The sequence below is a fragment of the Microcaecilia unicolor genome, chromosome 8 (genome assembly GCF_901765095.1).
Source record: "Microcaecilia unicolor chromosome 8, aMicUni1.1, whole genome shotgun sequence".
In the NCBI taxonomy this organism is placed as follows: domain Eukaryota; kingdom Metazoa; phylum Chordata; class Amphibia; order Gymnophiona; family Siphonopidae; genus Microcaecilia; species Microcaecilia unicolor.
The window spans coordinates 33,133,537-33,152,812 of NC_044038.1; the positions used below are offsets into that span (position 1 = coordinate 33,133,537).

The 19,276-nt window shown below is 47.4% G+C and overlaps 1 protein-coding gene across 4 annotated transcripts in view; it reads left to right on the plus strand.

Annotated features, from left to right (window-relative positions):
* MARF1 (meiosis regulator and mRNA stability factor 1) overlaps positions 1 to 19,053 on the plus strand; it is a 104,485-nt gene extending 85,432 nt beyond the window's left edge. For 3 of the 4 annotated variants that reach the window (XM_030213631.1, XM_030213632.1, XM_030213634.1), the window contains 4 exons: positions 7,711 to 7,771; positions 9,240 to 9,383; positions 9,466 to 9,639; positions 16,557 to 19,053. In XM_030213631.1, coding sequence (XP_030069491.1) covers positions 7,711 to 7,771; positions 9,240 to 9,383; positions 9,466 to 9,639; positions 16,557 to 16,753 — 576 coding nt within the window. In that variant the 3' untranslated portion in view covers positions 16,754 to 19,053. The remainder of the gene's footprint in view (positions 1 to 7,710; positions 7,772 to 9,239; positions 9,384 to 9,465; positions 9,640 to 16,556) is intronic. The other variant, XM_030213633.1, reaches the window with a different exon arrangement.
* Positions 19,054 to 19,276: the final 223 nt, after the last annotated feature.

Genomic DNA, 19,276 nt, shown 5'->3' on the forward strand with positions numbered 1-19,276 from the left:
AGGCAAGCCTGGTCTTTTCACTAATGGCGCTGTGACTTCCGGTTAAAAAAAAAATTAAAGATTTAAATGCATTGGGCATCAGGAACAGAAAGCAGGGCTGTCGGGGAGCAAAGGGTGGGCAGGTAGGGCTGGGGTTGGTACTGGAACTTGACGGGGGCAGGTGGAGGCTGGGGCGAGTTACTGAACATGGAGGAGAAAATAGGGGGCAAAGGAGAATCGCTGGACATGGAGGGGAGGGCAGAGGAGAATCGCTGGACATGGATGGGAGGAGGATCAGGGGAGAGGAGAAATCGCTGGACATGGATGGGAGGAGGATCAGGGGAGAGGAGAAATCGCTGGACATAGAGGGGAGGGCAGAGGAGAATCGCTGGACATGGGAGGAGAGGATAGGGGCAAAGGAGAATCGCTGGATATGGATGGGAAGGGAGGGCAGGGGAGAGAGCAGAGTTGCTGGACATGGATGGAGGAGAGGGAAGACAGGAAGGAGATGCACATGGATGGAGGGGAGAGGAGAAATGCTGGACATAGATGGAGTGGCGGGCAGGGAAGAGAGGAGAAATGTTGGAAGGAAGGGAAGACAGAGGAAGAAGATGCACATGGATGGAGTGGAGGGGGAGAGGAGGAATGCTGGACATGGATGGAAGGGAGGGAGGGAAGACAGGAGGAGATGCACATGGATTTAGGGGAGAGAGGAGAAATGCTGGACATAGATGGAGGGGAGGGAAGAGAGAGGATAAGAGATGAACATAGATGGAGGGGAGGAGAGAGGAGAAATGCTGGACATGGATGGATGGGGAGAGAAAAATGCTGGATGTGGATGGAAAGAGGAAGGAGATGCATACTGACGAGATGAGAGAAAAGAGGAGAGAAACTGCACATGGATGAATAAAATAGCTGGATCCACTCTATACCTCCTCCTGTCAAGTCCGGGTAGGACCCAGCTTTTACCTATGGATGTAGGGCAAGAAATGAAGAAAGGGGGAAAGCAAAGAAATAAATGGAAAGGAAGCCCTGCAAATGGAGTTAAGGGAAGAGATAGAGAGCAGCAGAATCAGAGACTGGGACCAACATGATCAGAAAAACAAAGTCACCAGACAACAAAGGTAGAAAAAAATCATTTTATTTTCATTTTAGTGTTTGGAAGATTTCCAATTTGAGAGTTTATATCTGCTGTCTTATTTTGCACTGGGTATAATAGATATGTAACAGCTTATAGAAATTATTTATAATGAAAAAAAAATCACAAGTTTATATTTTTTTCTCCTATACTGGTATAGTATTTTCTCCGAGGACAAGCAGGCTGCTTGTTCTCACGACTGGGTGACGTCCGCGGCAGCCCCCACCAACCGGAAAAAGCTTCGCGGGACGGTCGGCACGCAGGGCACGCCCACCGCGCATGCGCGGCCGTCTTCCCGCCCGTGCGCGACCGCTCCCGCCAGTTCCTTTTTTTCCGCGACTGGAGAGAGTTGTGCTTCTGCCACTCTCTCTGTTTCAGCCGCCGGATTTTTCGACCGCGTTTACGCGGATCGCCGCTTCGCTCGGATTACCGTTCGGTTTTCCTTCTTCTGTTTGTTATTTAAAAAAAAAAAAATCTGCGCGTGTGGAGCACGCGCTCCCCTTTTCCCTCGCTTCCAGCGGGGACGCCACGTTGCGGCCTAGTGGTCGCTCGGTCGTTTATTTTTTCGTGGTGTGATTTTAGCCACCATTGACGACTTTGACTTCGCCGACGCGATTTTTCCGTCGATGTCCTCGAAGGTCCCGAGTGGATTTAAAAAGTGTGGTCGCTGCGGCCGGCCGATCTCGCAGACCGACACCCACGCTTGGTGCCTCCAGTGCCTCGGGCCGGAGCACAATCTCAAGTCGTGTGCTTTGTGTCTCGGTCTCCGGAAACGGACTCAGGTTGCGAGGCAAGTTCTGCGGGACCGTCTTTTTGGAACTTGCGCCGGCCCCTCGACGTCGACCTCGACGGCATCGGTATCGAAGGCCGGCTCTTCGGTACCGGTATCGATGCCCGAGACATCGGCACCGATGGCAGCGACCCCAGGAGAACAGGTCCCGTCGGCCCGCCGGTCCGCCGGTGAGAGTGGGGTTGAGAGGCCGCGTGGGCAATCGGCCCCGGTCACTCCCTCAGCTCGTGAGCCACGGGACCGAACCCTGTCTGACCCGGTACCTCGAGACCGAGGGGGATCGACCTCCTCCTCCTCCATGCCATCCGGCGCCGGTGACGTGCATCGAAAAAAGGACAAGAAGCGTCACCGGACGCCCTCGGTGCATCCCGAAGAGGAGTCGACGCCGAAGCGTCATCATCGAGAGGAGAGGTCTCCGTAGGTTGTGGAGGTACCGACGCGTCGGGATTCCGGCACCTCGGTGCCGTCTCCTGGCTCCCAGCAGCTTCCGGCACCGACACCCTTACCGGCCCCACCGCCTTTTCCGGCAGCGGGCCTGGACGAGTGCCTCAGAGCCATCCTTCCGGGGATCCTGGAAGGGCTGATGCGCCAGGCTGTGCCGACGCCGGGGGTGCTTGCACCCTCGGCGCCGATGACTGTGGCGCCGGCGAGCTCTAGCCCGGCGCCGGGGACGTCGACACCGCCGCCGCTTGCGGTGCCGGTCTCGACAGCCACGCAGGTGGAGTCCCCGTCGACGTCGATGGAGGGAGCTCCGTCCCCGCCGGCGCGGGAGTCCACCGCTCGACGACACCGAGACCTTGGTGCCTCGACGTCGAGCCGGGCCCGGTACCGGACTCAGCTACATGAGCTAATGTCCGATACCGAGGATGAGGACTCTTGGGGGGAAGAGGAGGACCCGAGATATTTCTCCTCAGAGGAGTCTACGGGCCTCCCCTCGGACCCCACGCCTTCACCGGAGAGGAAGCTCTCACCTCCTGAGAGTCTCTCCTTTGCCTCCTTTGTGCGGGATATGTCTATCAGCATTCCCTTCCCCGTGGTCTCTGTGGAAGAGCCGAGGGCCGAGATGCTCGAGGTCCTCGACTATCCATCACCACCTAGAGAGTCCTCCACGGTGCCGCTGCACAATGTCCTGAAGGAGACGCTGCTTCGGAACTGGGTGCGACCATTAACTAACCCCACCATTCCCAAGAAAGCAGAGTCCCAGTACAGGATCCACTCTGACCCAGAGCTCATGCGGCCTCAGTTGCCCCATGACTCAGCGGTCGTGGATTCTGCTCTCAAGAGAGCACGGAGTTCGAGGGATACCGCCTCGGCGCCCCCGGGGCGGGAGGCTCGCACTCTGGACTCGTTTGGGAGGAAGGCCTACCAATCCTCCATGCTCGTGACCCGTATCCAGTCATACCTGCTCTATATGAGCATCCACATGCGGACCAATGTGCAACAGCTGGCGGACCTGGTCGATAAGCTCCCGCCGGAGCAGTCCAGGCCTTATCAGGAGGTGGTCAGGCAGCTGAAGGCGTGCAGAAAGTTCCTGTCCAGGGGTATTTTTGACACCTGTGACGTGGCATCTCGTGCTGCGGCCCAAGGTATAGTGATGCGCAGGCTCTCATGGCTGCGTGCCTCTGACCTGGACAACCGCACCCAGCAGAGACTGGCCGACGTCCCTTGCCGGGGGGATAACATTTTCGGTGAGAAGGTCGAGCAGATGGTGGACCAACTGCATCAGCGGGAAACCGCTCTCGACAAGCTCTCCCACCGGGCGCCTTCAGCACCCACCTCAGCAGGTGGACGTTTTTCCCGGGCCCGGCAGGCTGCACCCTATTCTTTTGCAAAGCGTAGGTACAACCAGCCGGCCCGAAGGCCTCGTCAGGCACAGGGACAGCCCCAGCGCGCTCGTTCTCGTCAACAGCGTGCGCCTAAGCAGCCCCCTGCGCCTCCACAGCAAAAGCCGGGGACGGGCTTTTGACTGGATCCACGGGAACATAGCCGCCCTACAAGTGTCCGTACCGGACGACCTGCCGGTCGGAGGGAGGTTAAAATTTTTTCACCAAAGGTGGCCTCTCATAACCTCCGACCAGTGGGTTCTCCAAATAGTGCGGTGCGGATACGCCCTGAATTTGGCCTCCCTGCCACCAAATTGTCCTCCGGGAGCTCAATCCTTCAGCTCCCATCACAAGCAGGTACTTGCAGAGGAACTCTCCGCCCTTCTCAGCGCCAATGCGGTCGAGCCCGTACCACCCGGGCAGGAAGGGCAGGGATTCTATTCCAGGTACTTCCTTGTGGAAAAGAAAACAGGGGGGATGCGTCCCATCCTAGACCTGAGAGGCCTGAACAAATTCCTGGTCAAAGAAAAGTTCAGGATGCTTTCCTTGGGCACCCTTCTGCCAATGATTCAGAAAAACGATTGGCTATGTTCCCTGGATTTAAAGGACGCATATACTCACATACCGATACTGCCAGCTCACAGACAGTATCTCAGATTCCGCCTGGGCGCACGGCACTTTCAGTATTGTGTGCTGCCCTTTGGGCTCGCCTCTGCCCCACGAGTGTTTACCAAGTGCCTCGTGGTGGTAGCGGCCTACCTACGCAAGCTGGGAGTGCACGTGTTCCCATATCTCGACGATTGGCTGGTCAAGAACACCTCGGAGGCAGGAGCCCTCCGGTCCATGCAGTGCACTATTCAACTTCTGGAGCTGCTGGGGTTTGTGATAAATTACCCAAAGTCCCATCTCCAGCCAACTCAGTCTCTGGAATTCATAGGAGCGCTGCTGAATTCCCAGACGGCTCAGGCCTACCTTCCCGAAGCGAGGGCCACCAACCTCTGGGCCCTGGCTTCGCAGGTCAGAGCGTCTCAGCAGCTCACAGCTCGGCAGATGTTGAGACTTCTGGGTCACATGGCCTCCACAGTTCATGTGACTCCCATGGCTCGTCTTCACATGAGATCTGCTCAATGGACCCTAGCTTCCCAGTGGTTCCAAGCCACCGGGAATCTAGAAGATGTCATCCGCCTCTCCAGTTGCCGCACTTCACTGCTCTGGTGGACCATCCGGACCAATTTGACCCTGGGACGTCCATTCCAAATTCCGCAGCCCACGAAAGTGCTGACGACGGATGCATCTCGCCTGGGGTGGGGAGCCCATGTCGATGGGCTTCACACCCAGGGTCTGTGGTCCCTCCAGGAAAAGGATCTGCAGATCAACCTCCTGGAGCTCCGAGCGATCTGGAACGCACTGAAGGCTTTCAGAGATCGGCTGTCCTGCCAAATTATCCAAATTCGGACAGACAATCAGGTTGCAATGTATTACGTCAACAAGCAGGGGGGCACCGGATCTCGCCCCCTGTGTCAGGAAGCCGTCGGGATGTGGCGTTGGGCGTGCCGGTTCGGCATGCTCCTCCAAGCCACGTACCTGGCAGGCGTAAACAACAGTCTGGCCGACAGACTGAGCAGAGTCATGCAACCGCACGAGTGGTCGCTCCATGCCAGAGTGGTACGCAAGATCTTCCGAGCGTGGGGCACCCCCTCGGTGGACCTTTTCGCCTCTCAGACCAACCACAAGCTGCCTCTGTTCTGTTCCAGACTTCAGGCACACGGCAGGCTAGCGTCGGATGCCTTTCTCCTCCATTGGGGGACCGGCCTCCTGTATGCTTATCCTCCCATACCTTTGGTGGGGAAGACCTTACTGAAGCTCAAGCAAGACCGCGGCACCATGATTCTGATAGCGCCCTTTTGGCCCCGTCAGATCTGGTTCCCTCTTCTTCTGGAGTTGTCTTCAGAAGAACCGTGGAGATTGGAGTGTTTTCCGACTCTCATTTCGCAGAACGACGGAGCGTTGCTGCACCCCAACCTTCAGTCTCTGGCTCTCACGGCCTGGATGTTGAGGGCGTAGACTTCACTGCGTTGGGTCTGTCTGAGGGTGTCTCCCGGGTCTTACTTGCCTCTAGGAAGGATTCCACTAAAAAGAGTTACTTTTTCAAGTGGAGGAGGTTTGTCGTTTGGTGTGAGAGCAAGGCCCTAGAACCTCGTTCTTGCCCTGCACAGAACCTGCTTGAATACCTTCTGCACTTATCAGAGTCTGGCCTCAAGACCAACTCAGTAAGGAATCACCTTAGTGCGATTAGTGCTTACCATTATCGTGTGGAAGGTAAAGCCATCTCTGGAGAGCCTTTAGTCGTTCGATTCATGAGAGGCTTGCTTTTGTCAAAGCCCCCGATCAAGCCTCCTGCTGTGTCATGGGATCTCAACGTCGTCCTCACCCAGCTGATGAAACCTCCTTTTGAGCCACTGAATACCTGCCATCTGAAGTACTTGACCTGGAAGGTCATTTTCTTGGTGGCAGTTACTTCAGCTCGTAGGGTCAGTGAGCTTCAAGCCCTAGTAGCTCATGCTCCATATACCAAATTTCATCACAACAGAGTAGTGCTCCGCACCCACCCAAAGTTCCTGCCGAAGGTGGTGTCGGAGTTCCATCTTAACCAGTCAATTGTCTTGCCAACATTCTTCCCCAGGCCGCATACCCGCCCTGCTGAACGTCAGTTGCACACATTGGACTGCAAGAGAGCATTGGCCTTCTACTTGGAGCGGACACAGCCCAACAGACAGTCCGCCCAATTGTTTATTTCTTTCGACCCTAACAGGCTAGGGGTCGCTGTCGGGAAACGCACCATCTCTAATTGGCTAGCAGATTGCATTTCCTTCACTTACGCCCAGGCTGGGCTGACTCTTGAGGGTCATGTCACGGCTCATAGTGTCAGAGCCATGGCAGCGTCGGTGGCCCACTTGAAGTCAGCCACTATTGAAGAGATTTGCAAGGCTGCGACGTGGTCATCTGTCCACACATTCACATCACATTACTGCCTCCAGCAGGATACCCGACGCGACAGTCGGTTCGGGCAGTCGGTGCTGCAGAATCTGTTTGGGGTGTAAATCCAACTCCACCCTCCAGGACCCGAATTTGTTCTGGTCAGGCTGCACTCTCAGTTAGTTGTTCTTCGTAGGTCAATTTCTGTTATGCCCTCGCCGTTGCGAGGTTCAATTGACCTGGGTTCTTGTTTTGAGTGAGCCTGAGAGCTAGGGATACCCCAGTCGTGAGAACAAGCAGCCTGCTTGTCCTCGGAGAAAGGGTATGATACATACCTGTAGCAGTTGTTCTCCGAGGACAGCAGGCTGATTGTTCTCACCTACCCTCCCTCCTCCCCTTTGGAGTTGTGTGTTTCATCTTTTGCTAGTTATTCAACTGGCGGGAGCGGTCGCGCACGGGCGGGAAGACGGCCGCGCATGCGCGGTGGGCATGCCCTGCGTGCCGACCGTCCCGCGAAGCTTTTTCCGGTTGGTGGGGGCTGCCGCGGACGTCACCCAGTCGTGAGAACAATCAGCCTGCTGTCCTCGGAGAACAACTGCTACAGGTATGTATCATACCCTTTCAATGATACTTGCTTATATGTGCCATTGCTGGTATAAGGGGTGTGGCTACCATAGGGGCAGAGCCATATATGGTGACCCCGCCCATAATGAGTACCAGTACCTTTTTTCCTGCAAAAAAGCACTGTGCGGGCGCTAGTCCGACACTAGTGGCCTCTAGCTCCCGCATTTACCTTTGGTCATGGGGTTCTGAGAGCAGCACCAGTATTGTGGAACCCGCTAGTTAAGCTTGGAGAACCTGGGCTAGAAATCACTTTAACGAGCCCATTGTTCACAAATAATCTCTGAACCTGTTGCCACTCTGATATTTAATGTGTGAAGTATAGTGTTTTGTTTTGTTTTTTAATGTGACATTTCACACAACTTTATTTTTTTTGTGAATAGGTGGTGTGGATAAAAGGGCATGGACATAAGAGAATTGTAGTACTAAAAAATGACATGAAAAGTAAGTAGTAGTAGCATGAACAGACTTGGCTACTTTTAAGAATGCTTGAGGTAATTTGCATGTTTAGACTGGATACTAGAGAGCTGCACGGCTTCCGTCCCCGCGGGAATCCCGCGGAACCCGCAGGATTCCCGCGGGGACGGGGGCAGTTCCTGCGGGGTTCCCGCGGGGATGGAAGCAGTTCTGCGGGGTTCCCGCGGGGATGGAACCAGTTCTGTGGGCTTCCCATGGAAGTGTAAGCTGCACCTGCACCAGCCTCTCATCTACCGAATACCAATTTATTTGAGTGCTGTCCCCTCCTCCTCCTCTTCTTCCTTGCTTTAACAGCATAAATGTGGAACGTCTTCCATTAAGGAGGTGGTAGAGTCACAAATGATGACGGAATTCAAAAAGGCGTGGGATGAACACAGAGGATCTCTAATTAGAAAATGGAAGTTATATAAAAGCTAACCTTAAATGGCTGCATGTGTGTGGATATGTCAAGTGACACTTAGATGGCAACTCTGACTGTGATGAACTAGAGCTGATACCTTGTATGGTCTGTGTCTCATACATGGCAATCTGGTGTAGGATGGGCTGGAAAGGGCTTAGACAGCAACTTCAGTGGCTGGAACATGAGGACAGTGCTGGACAGACTTTTACGGTCTGTGTCCCACAAATGAGAACATGAATAGGCTGGAGTGGGCTTCGATGGCAACTCCAGCAGTTGGAACATAAGGATGGGGCCAGATAGACTTCTGTGGTCTTTGTTCCAGAAACACGAAAGAAAGACCATAATCAAGTATATAATATCACACTCGTTGATTTAATGATGAATTGATCATGAGTGTGACTATTGGGCAGAGTGGATGGACCGTTCAGGTCTATTTGCTGTCACTTACTTTGTTACTATTAATCCTCTTTGCTCCCATGCTGGTGCACAGACCTCAGCTCTGACACAGGCACGAGAATCAGATGTCACCTGACCTACTGGCGCGTGCATGTGGCGGCCTCTCAGCACACACTGCCAGTGAATCAGAGACAAATCTTACATGTGCGCACCAGAGTGTTCCAACTTCCGTTCCTTCCTTGCCTACAGTGCTGTGGCTCAAATCCAGAAAGAGACTGAGGGAGCTGACTGGATCTTTCTTTTATGTACTATTAAATTCTTACGGGGATGGGTGGGGATGGGTTAAATTCTTGCGGGGACGGGTGGGGACGGGTTGGGATGGTTTAAATTTTTGCGGGGATGGGTGGGGATGGGTAAGATTCCAGTGGGGATGGGTGGGGACGGGTAAGATTCCAGCAGGGACGGGCGGGGATGGGTAAGATTTCTGTCCCCGTGCAACTCTCTACTGGATACTGAAATTTTTAAAAGTGTGACACATTGATAATTTTTGTTTTCTTTCTGTGACTTCTTTTTATTGAAAAAGCCCATCTTGTCAGCAACCAACACTGAACATTTCTGAAATAGTTTATTGTCTTACAGCTCGTGTTTCTTCATCCAGTTCTTCCCCAGCTGATCTTATTGAAGATTATGGGAATGATCAGCAGATGACTAGTAAACAGAGAGGGCAGAGACCAGGAGGCTATGCATATATGGGACTTGGTGAACCAGAAATACATGACACTGGTAATTTTTGAGTGTGCACATAATTTATTGTTGCTAAACCATAAAACCAGCAAAGGTGTTTTGAGTATTTATTGATTTCTAGCAGGTCCTCGTCAAATGGAGGAAGAGCTCCTTTGTCTTAGGAATGCTTCCCCAGTGGATCTGCTGTGTGGTCCTGTTCCTTCGTGCCTCCCATCCCCGCAACTGAGACCCAGTCCTGTAATTCTAGAGTCTACTGACCTCATTCAGTTTGAGGAGCATCTTTCTGCTCCATCTGGTAAGAGTTTCTCTCTGTATTAACATAAGAGTTACGCAAATCTGATATAATAAAGACTTCTGATTTTCAGTTATAACCAAACAATAAACACCCCCATGGGGGAATTTGTAGTTTCTGGTTGTAACTGAAAAGACCCTGAAAATTTGTCCTTCCTGGGCCACTCCAATTATTGGAGTAAACTGCTATCGCACTGTCCCTTTGCAGTAATGCGGGGCTAGTGGTTTGCTCATGCCTTTCTATTTCTTTTCTGGCTCTGTTGCCAACACTAAGAGTTTAAATGTGAAAACAGGCACTTCTGTATCACTAGCATACAGGAAGTGCCTGTTCTCATTTTTTTCCAATCTTCTTATCCTACGGTGCCAGCAACAGAGCTGACAAAGAGGTGGGAGCAGGAACAAAGTCCCTTTGCCAGGTAGAAGATGGCTGGAACTGTGACAAGGTTTGGAGGGGGGTTGGGGTGTTGATGCTGGAGCTGGGAAAAGGAGCTGGCACTGTAAAACTGCTTTGAATCAACCTAAAAACCCATATGCAAACTTTTTTTTTTTTTTGTGATGCGAATGTACAGATAAACCCCTATTTTTTACACCCATGTAAAGCACCTAGTTGTGTCAAAAATAAACCCCTAAAATTCCAAACAATAAAGCACTGGTATCAGACGCTTTAAATATAATGTTACCCAGCTGTTTCCTCCTATTCTTTTTGGTCCAGCTATATTTGAACTTGCTTCTATAGCAGTTTTTACTATACTCTCAATAGATAAGCATGAGAGAAAATTCACATGTGGGGGGCAATTTCATAATATGGCACAATCTGTAAATTCCCCCCCCCCCCAAAAAAAAGTGCTTGTTTTGTGAAGGCAACACAGGCCACCTACCTTTATGAAATATGCTTTTGAAACTATTCCTGATGGTGCATAAATCCTCACAGGTAAATTTACACCTAATCTGAACATGTAAATGTGTGTACCCCAGCTCTACCCAAGCGCCACTCCTGGGACTGCCTAAATGCAAGCTTGTCAGTACACAATTCTAGAACAACTTTAATGTTTAAAAATGCTTTCTATTCATTCTACCAGACCATTCCAGTTGCATAGCTTTTGCTGTTCTACTGGTGGATGGAGACAGAACAATTAGAGCTCTGTAATCACCTCCTGCAGCCTCCTGTTTACCAGTATTCTCTGTGTCCAGTAGATGGTAGACGGGTAGCATGGAAGTTAGGGACAAAATTTGCTCCTATGGTTGCACTCCAGGAGGGATGTTCCCAATATGGAGTAAGGTTGAACAGGAGTTGGATGGTCCCTGACTACTATTGGCCTTCCCGTTCCAGAGGCTCAGTAGTCAGAATAATGTGGTTTCTGTCCGTACTTGTTCCCCTCCCTCCCTCCCCTCAAATAAAGGGGGACTTTGGATTCGATAAGGGAGTTTTCTGGATCAGGCATAGCTCCTGTTGGAGCCCCATAAAAGATAAGACAATGGTAGAAGAAGGAAGACAGTCTGTGGTAAGTGGTTGCCTTTTCCCTAACCCTGACGACTCAGGGGAGGGGGGGAGCAGTGGTTTAGAGCTGTCTCAAAGCAACAGTGGTCAGCAATTAATATGGCAAAAGCCGCATGCGCATGGTGGCCCCATCCAGAGTGCAGTGGGAGCTACTTAGTGTGCAGATTTACTGCTGCTACCTAAAGCTTTAATGAACAGTAGATTTTCTTCTGGCCAGGTACCCAGCTCTTGGAAATCTGCCATTGTCTGTCTCATTCTTTAAAAAAAAAAAAAAAAAGCCTTCCATTGACCCTCAGATCCCATCCCATTACCGTCCAGTATCAAATCTTTTTTTTCTTTCCAAAGTATTAGAAAAAGTGGTCTACATTCAACTTTCAGCTTTTATTGATAAATCCCTGGTCCTACACCCAAGACAATCTGGCTTTAGGCCTTATGCCAGTACTGAAACTGTTCTTGTGCACTTCTGAGCGAACTTCACTCACACCTAGATAAACACAATATAGTTCTGGCCGCGTCTCTAGATTTGCCCTCCGCTTTCGATTTGCTCAATCATTCACTTTTATTCTCGCAGTTTGCAACACTAGGTATATCAGGATCTGACTTTTCTTGGGTTACGTCTTTTCTCTCAGCTCGTACCTACCAGGTGGTCACCCCCTCCTCTAGAGCCATCCCCTGCCCCTGACTTGTAGAGTTCCCCAGGGCCGCTATCCAGTCACCTCTTCTCTTCCTTAGCTTCTTGCTGCTCTTATTCAGTTCCACAGTATTTCTTCTCACTTGTACGCGGATGATATTATGTTGATTTTTCCAACTAGTCCATATTCCCTCGCCATCCTTTTCAAGATTGCCTTTCTGCAGTTCTGAAATGGTTTCTCGATCACAGAATGGCTGTGAACAAGATAAAAACAGTAGCCTGCTGGTTTACCGGAAGAAGTCAGAGTCCAGCTGCAGCCCTAAATTTGTTTGAGAACTCTGTCATTCCAGTCCCTTTCTTCTGATGTTTAGGTGTTATTATAGGTTCTCATTTGACATTTTCACCACAGATTTCTAATGTATGTAAATCCGGCTTCTTTATTCTTAGGCAGTTGCATTTAGTTAGGAAGTACTTTGATCATAGTAAACATAGTAGATGACAGCAGAAAAAGACCTGCACGGTCCATCCAGTCTGCCCAAGAAGATAAATTCATATGTGCTACTTTTTTATTTGTACTGTCCTCTTCAGTGCACAGACCGTATAAGTCTGGGCCAGCCCTATCCCCGCCTCCCAACCACCAACCCCGCCTCCCAACCACCAGCTCTGGCACAGACCATATAAGTCTGCCCAGCACTATCCTCGCCTCCCAACTACCAGTCCCGCCTCCCACCACCAGCTCTGGCACAGACCCTATAAGTCTGCCCATCATCATGCATTTCACTCACTAATTTTGTCATTACTAATTTCTAGATTGGATTATTGCAGTATTATTTATCTGGGTTCCCTATTCTATGTGCTTAAACAGGTAGTTAGTGGGGTTCCCCAGGGCTCTGTGCTGGGACCGCTGCTTTTTAACATATTTATAAATGACCTAGAGATGGGAGTAACTAGTGAGGTAATTACATTTGCTGATGACACAAAGTTATTCAAAGTCGTTAAATTGCGGGAGGATTGTGAAAAATTACAAGCGGACCTTACGAGACTGGGAGACTGGGCGTCTAACTGGCAGATGACGTTTAATGTGAGCAAGTGCAATGTGATGCATGTGGGAAAGAGGAACCCAAATTATAGCTACGTAATGCAAGGTTCCACGTTAGTAGTCACGGACCAAGAAAGTGATCTAGGTGTCGTCAATGATACGTTGAGACCTGCTCAGTGTGCTGCTGCGGCTAAGAAAGCAATAGACTGTTAGGTATTATTAGGAAAGGAATGGAAAACAAAAATTAGGATGTTATGATGCCTTTGTAGCGCTCCGTGGTGCGACCGCACCTCGAATATTGTGTTCAATTCTGGTGCAGAGAAGGACGACGAAAATGATAAAGGGGATGGGACAACTTCCCTATGAGGAAAGGCTAAAGCGGCTAGGGCTCTTCAGCATGGAGAAAAGGCGGCTGAGGGGAGATATGATAGAGGTCTATAAAATAATGAGTGGAGTTGAACGGGTAGATGTGAAGCGTCTGTTCACGCTTACCAAAAATATGCGATGAAGCTACAATGTAGTCAATTTAAAACGAATCGGAGAAAATTTTTCTTCACTCAACGTGTAATTAAACTCTGGAATTCGTTGCCAGAGAATGTGGTAAAGATGGTTAGCTTAGCAGAGTTTTAAAAAGGTTTGGACGGCTTCCTAAAGGAAAAGGCCATAGACCGTTATTAAATGGACTTGGGGAAAATCCACTATTTCTGGGATAAGCAGTATAAAATGTTTTGTACATTTTGGGGATCTTGCCAGGTATTTGTGACCTGGATTGGCCACTGTTAGAAACAGGATGCTGGGCTCGATGGACCTTTGGTCTTTCCCAGTATGGCAATACTTATGTCCTTATGACTTCAGATGTTACAAAACACTGTTACCAGGCTACTCTGTTAATGCTAAAAAAAATCTGACCATGTCTTCCCCCTATTCCAGAAATATCAGTGGCTTCCCATTGGTCAAAGAATTATTCATAAACTTTTAACCCTCACCTTTAAAGCTTTTTGGATGAGTCTTCCACAATAGCTATCTAATCTACTATTGCTTATTCACCTATGCATTTGCTTCGATCCCTAAATGATTGCTTTGTCCTCCTTAACCCTAAAAAGCCATTCTTGAATCCACTAGGCATTGTGCATTTTATTTTGTTGCTCCTTTCCATTGGAACAACCTCCCTCATGAAGTTTAAAGCTGAATCCTTACTTGAGAAATTTAAACCAGCCGTAAAGACTTGGCTGTTTCGCCAGGCCTTTAATACTACGAAGGGTGTTTTGCTGCTGAAGGATCAGTTTCCCCTCCTTTGCTCTACTATTCCCTGTTCTCCACCTCAAGATGTCCTTTTGAGGTCTCTGTTTTGTCTTTACAGTAGGTATGTTTCCAGAGCCTTGCTCTTCCTGGAGTACATCGAAATCCCCTTTCTACACTATAGAAGGAATAAAAGAGCTGTCTGAACCCCCCCCACCCCCCTTTTCTGAAGTAAAATCATGGTTCTTTTCTCACAACTCCTCTCTCGCCCACCCCCCCCCCCCCCCCCGAGCCTAGCAGAAGTAAAAGCTTTGACATGGTCTTCTGATTATGGCTTTGTCGTATAACCTGCTGTGTTGGCAGGCTGCAGGCTAAGAGCGGGGGGGGGGGGGGGTGTAGATCTGAGGTTCCCACTGGCCAATTGGTCTCTTGGTAACCTGTGATCTCAAAGATTCTTGCCAACAGTGCTTTAATTTACTTACATTCAGTTTAGCAACTGTGTTTGTTTCCAATAAAATACCCCATGTGAATTTACAGTTATATAATACACAGTGCTAATTTTAAAATAAGGCTAGGATGCACACAAAATATATGTAACAGTAAAGTAATAAGAGACAAATGGCAGTGTTGGAGTCGGAACTGCATTTGCTATTAGCAAACATAGTGGTAACCTTTTTATTTTTTAATTTGTCATTTATATCCAACATTATCCCAAGAAAAACACGAGTTCAGTGTGGTTTACAATATAGATTAAGTGGACAAAGAGTTACAGCAGTTGTAACACTAAAGACATAAATGAGGATAATTAGCAGCATAAAGCAGATATAAATAATAATATCCAAAGATGGAAGGGGGTGAAGAGGGTATGAGATAGCCCATCGTACTTTTAGGAAAGGAATAATTTCCTCTGTTGAGGGAGGGGAGGGAGAGCTTTTATATCCCTTAACAGGCAGTTCTTTGAAGCCTTATTGCAGGAAATCAGGGGCTGCACTGGGAACTCCAGGGTGCCCTGTTGCTTTCTAGGAGTTCTGGCAGGGTTTACAAATGGCAACCCTATACCAACTTCATAATAGTGCTATTATCAACCATCAGCTGCTAGTAAACATACAGGGTACATTCTGTTGTGTATCTGCTGAGGTGGGTGGGTTCTGCAAGACAGGAGAATGAAATTGCCATCCCTAATTGAGGGATAACTTTGAAGCAGGTTTTTGCTTGTAAGTGTTGGGTGGCACATGGTGTCTGTTTACCCAGAAAGCAACAGGGAAAAATAATCTCGCAGGCTTTCCAAACTACAGCCTAGGCCTCCTGTAAACATTAAGGATGGATCTTGTAGGGGTTGTGACTAATGAAACTTTGGGGTGGGGATAGAGCTGGTAGCTGTAGACTGTCCATCTCAAAACCCTTTATTGGAGATCACATGACAAAGGGTTTCTGGGCATATGTTGCAGCCCTCCTAAAGTGACTAAAAATAGGATATGGGGCATTCCTTGTTTTGAGTTTTTACATGGTTGTAGTTAGTGCTCCAAAAATATGATGACTGCATGTTTAGGGATGTTATTGGAAAATCAAAGTTCTCCTAAAGCAGAATATGAACTTAAAGGAAGAGCAAAATAAAACCACTTTTATGCAGGACTTTAAAGATTTGTAGTGGCTGGTTGTATTTTTGCTCATTTACAGAGTTAAGTGGGTTTTGTTTTATTGTTCATGTATTGTGTGATGTTGATCTTGGTAGGTAAAAATAAAATGTCCAGATTAGTGGGCTATAAATAAATAATTAACCTTAGTCATAGGCTTAGACTTGAGTGCAAACCAGTGAGTACTGCTATACAAGGGGCTAGGATGGAAGAGGTTACTGTACTTGTTCATGTATAAGTTGAGGACAGTTTTGAGACTAAAAATGGCCAAAACTGCTGTGACCCATGTATAAGTCGAGGCTGAAAACGGGTCCAGCTCTCCCCACCTCCAGGTCCAACATTTTTCTCTCTCTCCTCTTCCATCTCCCGTCCAACATTTCTCTCTCTCTCTCTCTCTCTCTTCTTCTTCTTCTTCTCCCCCCCCCCCCCCCTGTGTACCTGTCTTCTAAAGAGCAGCAACACTGCTTCAGTACACCTAGGCAGCCTGCTCCAGAGCATTCCCTCTGACCTGTCCCGCCCATGCAGAAACAGGAAGTTGTGTCAGGGGGAAAGATGTGGAGCAAGTTGCAGGCGGTCTAGATGTAGTGCTACACTGGCGCTGCTCTCTAGAAGACAAGTTTGAAGGTATACGGGGTTGGTAGAAGGGATTGAAATAGAGGGGGAGATACTATACTGCAGGCGAAGGAAGGAGAGATGCCAGATCGCACCACCAACAGAATATAGGGTAATATTTGTAGCAACCCCATTTCTGGTAATTCCATCTCTGTCATGCCACTGTGGCCTTTTTTTTGTTTGTTTGCTGTTGTATAACTTATTGGGTATTTGAAGTAAGCCATGACACCCATGTTCTAAACTGCATGACATGCCATTTCTTTAACAGGGACAACAGTTCAAGCAGATGGTGAAAAACCGGAAGTAGTGAGAAAAACGTTGACCTCTGGCTCTGTGTCACCGTCATACTCCCCTTCTGCACAAGAGCCCAAGTTAAGCATGGAAACATTGGGTAGCCCATTAAGAAAACTAAACAGAAACAAAGTAAAATTGGCAGCAAATTTTTCATTTGGACCCATAACCTAGCCTTCAGTTATGCACTGGTGTGTAGTGGTCAGAATCAGTAATGTTGGATTGCACACACAGTAATGATTGGTTACAGCTATCCCCATTTGCTAATATCTTTTTAAATTGAAAATCCTGCCAACCCCTTTATTTCTGTATGAGCATCTCCAAAAGGACCTTTCTCTTTTTACTTTGAGCATAGCTTTCACCTGGCAGGCTTTTACTTTGAAGTACCTCCATTTAATGGCCAAGAATCCTCAATGGAAAGTGTTTTTTTTACAGATTTCTTAAAGCTACAGAGTTCCATGAAAGCAAAATAATTCTGCCAGAATTAATTTGATTTTATTTTTCTGTATGACCTGCCTTTGTTATTGTCCCACCTGTAAGATGCACTGTAGGCTTTGGCTTCCTAATATCATTTCAAACAGTATTAAATGCATGTATGAATGTGTTGTTGAAAAACGTACTTCTTAAATGGCATTGCACCGGAATGGAAGGCTGAAGATTTGTTTTCTTGATCGAACAAGTTTAATAAAATGCAGAAATTTTTTAAGTGCAATTTATTTCAGATGGCTTGTAAATGTTCAGTTTTGTTTTTTAACACATGTCTGTAGATAAGTGTGTGGGTTTGTTAAGTTTGTTTTAAACAATTATTGTGACTGTGGCACGGAGGAGCTTTCTGTGAAGTTCGATGAAATGGTTGTGCTTTTGCTTTATTCGGTACCATTTGGGCGTGAGTTAGGGTAGGGAAAAAGATGGTCTTGATGTCATGAATTTCAAGGAATAATTCTGTATCTAGATGCTCCTTTTAGTGTGTGTCTAGAATGGAGGACAGTAGGCTTAAAGCTGAAAAGATTCTGAATGTACAATGTATGCATTGAATGCATAAATCATGGATTATGAAGCAGTGAAGTCAAATGCTTTCTGAGTCTGTAGACATTGATGCCATTTCCACCTGAAAGGAAATCAATTTGTGGAAATGTCAAGGTTATACTGCTTAACCTTGTATAGGATTTTTTTAAGCATGTTTAGTAAATGAGAAGCTTACTGTTTTGGTGTGATAGCATATTATCTTTTAAATATGTCTGTTTTTATCCTAGTTGTGTTACTTCTAGTGTTGGATTTTGGAAGCGTGTAAGTTTTTGGTGGAATTTTCATGATGGCTTTCTTGAGAAGCTCAACCTTGGAGAAAGTTAACCCAGTGGAATGACCTTCTGGGTTGATGCGAATTAATATGTCCAGTTACAGGTGACCACTTCTAAACCTGGTATTTTACAATGGGTTGTATTTGCCAGGCAAAGTGACAAAATTACTTGTACTGTTGAAAGAAACTATTTTTAAAGGCTCTCCACTGTCTGACTGTTTTGGATGGCTTATATATCTTATGATGTACTAGGTAGGCAGCACAAGGGCTCATAATTCATAGCCAGCAATTAAAAAAAAATGCAACAACATAATGGCTGTGAAACAAAATATATTGTAAAACTTATTTCTTTTTACCTGAAATCTTTTAAATGTGGCCACATGCGACTAGTTTGCAGTTTTATAGTGCTTTTGAAGAGAAAAACTGGAATGTTTTTCTGAACATTATGGCACATTGAGCCCTTGCTGAATGCATTTCCTCTACAGACATGGTGTTAATATAGATTGTTCATTTTAGAATGATTTTAAAAGTAAAATATCCTTTTTCTTTTTTTAACCTTGCGTGTATTTAAGTTTCGTAAGGTGGATACTACTGGCAATGATAAATGCACAATATATGTAATAAAATTGTGGTAAAATCACATTTTTTCATTTCATGCAATTTACAAGTCATCTGAAGCTGTAAAATCATATTTGATGCCATAAAGGACAACTGAAATTTACTGCTGTGAGCTAAGCTAAGTTCAACATGTATGTGGTGATTTATGCTATATATGGAGGTCTGCATGTATTTTTCCAAAGTCGTACATTCAAATAACAGTAGTTGAAAGGTAAAGATTTTTGGAGGGAACATTTTCTGTTTGTATTGTATTACAAAAAAAAAAATCACTCTTCTTTGTAATTTGATTTTGAGACTGTGCCCATGGATGATGTATGGTACTAATCTCAAACATTAAAAAAAAAAACCCCAAGGAATTAGGAACAAAGGATTTCTTTAATTTGCTGTCTACAAATGTTTACATATGGGGGGTCAGTATCACTGGAGTATGCACTGCAATTTTTCTCCCTTTATGAATATTTTTCAGAAGTCTACTTCTGTATGACCACTTTTGGCTCAAGTGATGATTTGTGTGTTGGGACCAAACAATTGTGTGTCAATAAAACTTATGAGCAAGCAAGTTGGAGACTCTTTATTTTAAAAGTACTGTGCAAGTTCAGGTTTTGAAGTATAAGCTCTGGTGTAGAGGGGGACAACAATAATGGAGTGGAGGAGTGGCCTAGTGGTTAGGGTGGTGGACTTTGGTCCTGGGGAACTGAAGAACTGAGTTCGATTCCCGGCACAGGCAGCTCCTTGTGACTATGGGCAAGTCACTTAACCCTCCATTGCCCGCCGCATTGAGC